At 39.7% G+C, this 5,903-nt stretch overlaps 1 protein-coding gene across 1 annotated transcript; it reads right to left on the minus strand.

The window, feature by feature from the left end:
- Nucleotides 1–1,565: 1,565 nt before the first annotated feature.
- LOC100719811 (olfactory receptor 8S1-like) lies at nt 1,566–2,432 on the minus strand. The gene has a single exon (XM_023567717.2). The coding sequence runs from the start codon at nt 2,415–2,417 to the stop codon at nt 1,566–1,568; it is 852 nt and encodes a 283-aa protein (XP_023423485.2). The 5' UTR covers nt 2,418–2,432.
- Between the last annotated feature and the right edge of the window lie 3,471 nt (nt 2,433–5,903).

Genomic DNA, 5,903 nt, shown 5'->3' on the forward strand with positions numbered 1-5,903 from the left:
CTGGGTGGCGGTGGGGCTCTCGGAGCCCCGAGGGCGGTCGCTGCTGGTGGGCACGGGCTCGCTGGCTCTTTCCTCACACGGAGCCTGCCGTGAAGGGACCGCGGAGGCAGGGCAGGCGGGCGCGGGGTGCATCCTAACATGCAGCCCGGACTTCATTCGCTGGTTTGGAGGCGCTCGCCTCCGCTGAGTCCTCCCGGAAGGCGGGTCCTCCCGGGGACCCTCAGGTCCTGCGGCCCGAAGCGGCTGCTCCTGCTTTCTCCGGCGGGGCCTGGGGCAGCGCCCGCGCTGGGCGGCTCTGCTCCACCGTCAGGCCGCCGAAGGCCGCCGGCTCCAGGAACGGAAGGACGACTTAAGGCTCAGAGCCCGCCGAGCCACAGGGGGTCGTCGGGAACTGGACGATGGCGGAGGCTAGGCGCTTCTTGTTTCCATCTCGAGCCACAGCAGGAGACGCCTGGGGCTTCCGGATTTCTCGGACGACACAGCTCTGACCCCGGGCTGTGCTACTCAAGGTGGAGCCGCCAGACAATAAAAGTAATTTTTCATATCAAAAGTGTAGGAAAAAGAACGGTACTTAAAACCCAGTGAAAATGCAAGAGCTCCGTAAATACAATAGTGGAAATTGATTAAATAGAAAACAAACTACTATAAGGTGAAAACCTCAAACCGAAGTTTATTTTTTTTAAGATTAATAAAATTAGTCAACCTAGGAAAGTTGATCAGGAAAATAAAGGAAATACAACTTACCAATCAGGAATGAAAATTGGGACATGAATACAAATTCTACGGCATTTAAAATACAGTAAGTGGATATTATGAGCCTCTTTACAATCTGAAGAGAATTTAACATTTCAGCTGCAGAGCTGGATCACCTTTGGTGTAAGTGATTACCTCAGAGCCACTATTAGTGTAGAGCAGCTGTGGTTCTTGGTTGCCTCAATACATCTGTTTTATTTTTTCCTGTCCCATTTCAAGACTCTCTCTCCCTAGGGCTATGGGCCTACCTAAATCCAAGAAATGGGAATAAGCAGATCTGCCATACTACACCATAGGAGTAGAATTCTTCACAGGCTTTTGTTTTGTGAATTTCCTGTAAGAACACGCATTTGGGGAGGCTTCGATCTCAAAAAGGTGATTCACCTATTCCTTTTCTGTAACTTTAATCCTAAATTCGTTACCAATGGCTCTATAATCTATTTATGAGTTTCTCCTTCGAAGATTCAGGCACTTATATACTTAGAAAAACTATGACTCAGAACCTTTCCAAAACTCAGACACAGACAATTGTAGGTAATTTATCTCAAATCAACTTTAATTCCTATGTATACGAAATAAAAATAATATGTTCATTATCAAATATTATGGTGTGTATGTATATCTAACCCATTCCTTTGCCTTTGATTGAATAGAACAAACCAATAGATCTATGCTTCATTTGTATACTTTTTAATTTATTTTTGCCAAATTTCACATCAAGAGCACTAGTGAGAAATTTCTCACTAGTGTCCAGTCCCACCATCTTGCTATATATTTGTCCCAATTGCTTGTCATCTTCCTTCCTTGTTTTTCTAGCAGTGGCACGAGAGACATTTCCCTAGTGTTCTTCTCACAGCTGCTTTGACCTCCTTGTTCTTTAGGCTATAGATGAGGGGATTCAGCATGGGAGTGATCACACTGTATTGCACAGAGAAAACCAACTCTAGGAAGGAACCTGAGGTTGGCATAAAATAGCGGAGAAAACCAGAGCCATAGAATAAGAGCACAGTAACAAGGTGGGAAGAGCAGGTGGAAAAAGCTTTGCCTCTGCCAGAGGAAGAAGTGATACTCAGAATGGTAGAGACAATGAAGACATAGGAAAAAAAGATCGAGAGGAAAGTTACAGCTCCATGTGGGATCATGATGCAGAGCATGATAATGAGGTTAGTGGACACATCAGAGCAAGAGAGAGGGAACAGAGAGGGTAGCTCACAGCTGTAATGTGGGATGGTATAGGTATCACAGAAGTCCATTTTTAGTGCCACAGGGATATTGATGACAGCATCCAGAAAGCCCAGTCCCCATGAGCCCCACACAAACTGCACACATTGCTGTTTACTTATCAACTGTCCATAGAGCAGTGGGTGGCAGATGGCCACATAGCGATCATAAGCCATCGCTGAGAGTAGAAAGGCTTCTGTCCCTGCAGAAATAAGCACAAAGAAGGCCTGAACTAGGCAGGCCTCTACCGAGATGGTTTTCCTCTGAGACAGGAGGTTCTCCAACATGTTGGGTACAGTAACTGAAGAGAAGCAGAGGTCCAAGAAAGAGAGGTGACTCAGAAAGAAGTACATGGGGCTGTGCAGGTGAGAGTCAGCACTGATCACCAGCAGCATCCCCAAGTTTCCCAGCAGGGTAAAGAAGTAGATCCCCAGGAAGAGCATAAAGAGCAGAGCTTCGATTTGAGGGTCAGCAGAAAGTCCAAGGAGGATAAATTCTGTGATGGCACTGTGGTTCCTGAGGACTACTTGAAAAACTTGATCCCTAAAAATGACATGGAAAAATATGACAGTGTGTTTTCTATTATTCTCCAACTAGTTTTCATATTGTGTTAATTCTTTTTAATATCACAATAATATAGAGAATAGACTAGATATTCATTCAGAACCCAAATATGGATAAGATGTTTACTTTTAAAAGTCAAAGTTCAAACAATGACATGGATATAAAGATGAAATAAATCATATGTAACTAACTGATTGGGGGTTCTAAGAGTGACTCAAAAAAAACCAGTAATTTCATCACATTGAAGTTATTTGAGAAAAATGTATAAATAGCAAAATTAAAGATAGATAACAGAAAGTAGGGAGATAAACACTTATTGAAGGGGAAAGGACCAAAAAATGAAGAAGATGAAAGGAAGGGAATGTAAAGGGATTGGAGGAGGAATTAACATGTGCTATGTACATGTGCAAACTCCACACAGGAATGTAATATGTATTGTAAAAGTAAACAAAAAATGAAAGGGATCAAGACATGAATGGAGTAGAGAGGGAGGGAAGGAAAAAGGAATAAAAAAGGAAATAAGATGTATTATGTGTATGTACAAATTCCCCATAAGGAACCTAAACATTTGGTCCTATATCATGTACTAATAAAAAATAAAAATAAAACTATGATTTTCCTGTAGAGTCATGAATAGAAGCACACTTAAATAGACATGGTCACATATTTGAAGGGTCAGGACTGAAAACTAACAAGATATGTTTGGTAATACACAGACATTTAAAAAATAACATAGAATATGGATTGACAATATAGTACAATCACAATATAGTTCTTGCACCAGGTTTAGGTTCAATCCCACTTCTGCTTTATGTATAATTGTGCTCCCCTTCTGCTTCCTTGCTGAAAATAAGAATAACAGTATCCCATTCTGTTACAGATGTCATAGGAACTCAAATAATAACACAGAACATTTTAAAAATCTTACAATAATGCTGTGTGACAACCATAGTCGTGATTATGTGAGATTGCATTTGTACCCTAATACAAATAATAAATCCTCTTGCAAAAAATATGGCTTTTCTTGCCACTATAACAGTTATTCTCTACTGAAATAGATACAATAAAATCATTTAGAAATCACTAAAGGTAGTTTCCCTCTTTTTGTAACCTCCTTAATCAAAAGGCATTTTTGGCTTTTGGAATCAGTCCCTACCTTTAAAAGGATAAAAGACCTTAAAGAACATTATTCAGAAGCAAGCAGCAGCCAGATTCTAGGAAAGACAAGAGAAAGAGGAACATCCTGTGCTCCTGGCCCTGAAAGCACTTCCTGGGATGGAAATGTAACATGTGAAGGGCCAGGGTTCTCAGAAAATAAAGAAGAGATGATCTGAAAGAGTACCATGCCCATGTCCAAGGCATGAATCACTTACTCAGGCAGGTTGAAAGGAGAGAAAATAGAGGTACAATCACAAGGATATGTGTACCTGGAGCTTTGAGAGCTTGCCACAAAACCTAAGTCATCCTGGAACTAGCAGCAACTGCTGTTCATGTCCCACAAGAAGATGATCTTCTAAGTAGTTTTTCCCTACCTAGTATAACTTTTTAATGTAGCAAAAGAGAATACTCAGTCCTGTGTAAATCAGTTGTGAAGACAACTGGATTTACTCTTTGACCTCTGCTCACATTTTTCTCAATATTTAAGTACCAATTCCCTTCAGTGTTCCTTGAATTTATGCAAACTTGGAGGTTCCAGTTTATGGAAATGTCTGTCCTGCTTGGGCAATGAATGTGACCCACTGGCTCCAGCTTTGGTCTGATATGGTAGAATCAAGACCATTGGGTCACCCATCTCCAAGTCTGTATCGTGGTCCTAGCCGTTCCTGTGCTGGTTGATTCGTTAAGTCCACAACTGAGCCAAAGGGAAGTTCTGAGTCTTTACTTTTTAGCTGTTCAGTCATCAACATGCTCTCATCCTCTTTCAGTAACCCAAGTAGATGTTACCTGTTCATTTTCTCCAAAAGATGACCTGTTCCTAAGTGTAGGTACAGTGATTGTATTTTATTCCAGGGATTGTATTTATTAAGAATGAAAATAACCTGGAGAAGCTATTTCCTATACATGTTTTTATTACTGAGGTTATAAAATTCTGTTGGTAATAAAATGTTTCCCTTAAGTTTTCTGATAAGGGTAAAATACTAGACAGTTCTTTCTTTTAAATGATCTCAGATACTATCACCTTGACACCTCTTCATTTGCTCCTCTTTCATGCTGAGAACCTTGTCAGCCATATGTAGACACCTATGGTCTAATTAACCCTGAGGGCAGCTGTGTCAGCTTGGGAGTTAACTCGCAGGCATCAGTAATCCAGAAGATGACTGAAGCAATATCAGTTATTTGTAGTCAGATTTTGTAATCATAAATTACATAATTTCAGAAACACTAATGTGGTCCCTGAAGTGTGGCCTTTGGAACTTCTAGGTTGAAGCAATGAAATGTGAGCTCTTGGTAAGGGGATTTAGGGAAGACAGACAAGGCATTGGAATTTTGACTATTTTCCTTATAAGAAAGAATATCTTCATTGACATTCCAAGGCAATATTGCCCAGATAAATCTTCTATTACACGTGAATTGATGATCAAACAAGTAAGAAACTACATTTAAGGAGAGAAAACTAATAACCAAAGTCAAAATACCTGATGCCAAAATGAAGAAAAGAAAGATATATTTAGCTTACAATCTGTGGAAGTTTCAGGCCATAATCAGCTGACTCCAAGGCAAGGCACTGGGTTTGCCTACTTATTAAACTTTTATTTATAGAGATACTTAACTACTGAATGCATCGTGTATAGAATCATAATAGACTACTTTAAGAAATCAATAACAATACATATTTATCTGAGATATAATGTTATTCAGCCTAGAATCCTTAATATTATTCCTCTTTCATCAGATTCTTAAAAAGCATAAGAAATAAAATTATAAGCAAATTGGAATTGTCAAGACCATTTTAGAACATGGTCTTTAAGAAAATCTATGTGGATATTAAATTATTTTGTTTAGAGTAGATTTGATAGTATACCTAACATTAGGTATATGAGATATACAAAATCTTAAATATCTGTCTATCATCTATCTATAATACATCATTATATTTGTGTCTCTCCCCATTTCAATAACACACATAAGATCATCTACATAGTTAGGTTCCCAACTTAAGTACCTGTATCATTTGCTTTTATACCAGAGGGCATTCTCTTTTATCTTGAGATCTTACTCACCCAGAAGTCCAAGGAATTAACTTCTGAAGATCATCTTTGACAAGTAAGAAACTAGTAGATAAATGCCCTATTTCCCTGCTCTCTTTTGAGGTGCATTCTGTATGATTTCCTTAAAGGTCCCCATCTGAATTGAGCTCCAGTTTC

Source organism: Cavia porcellus, unplaced genomic scaffold (genome assembly GCF_034190915.1).
Source record: "Cavia porcellus strain 051 isolate PalLab524CR breed Dunkin Hartley unplaced genomic scaffold, mCavPor4.1 scaffold_8, whole genome shotgun sequence".
Classification (NCBI taxonomy): domain Eukaryota; kingdom Metazoa; phylum Chordata; class Mammalia; order Rodentia; family Caviidae; genus Cavia; species Cavia porcellus.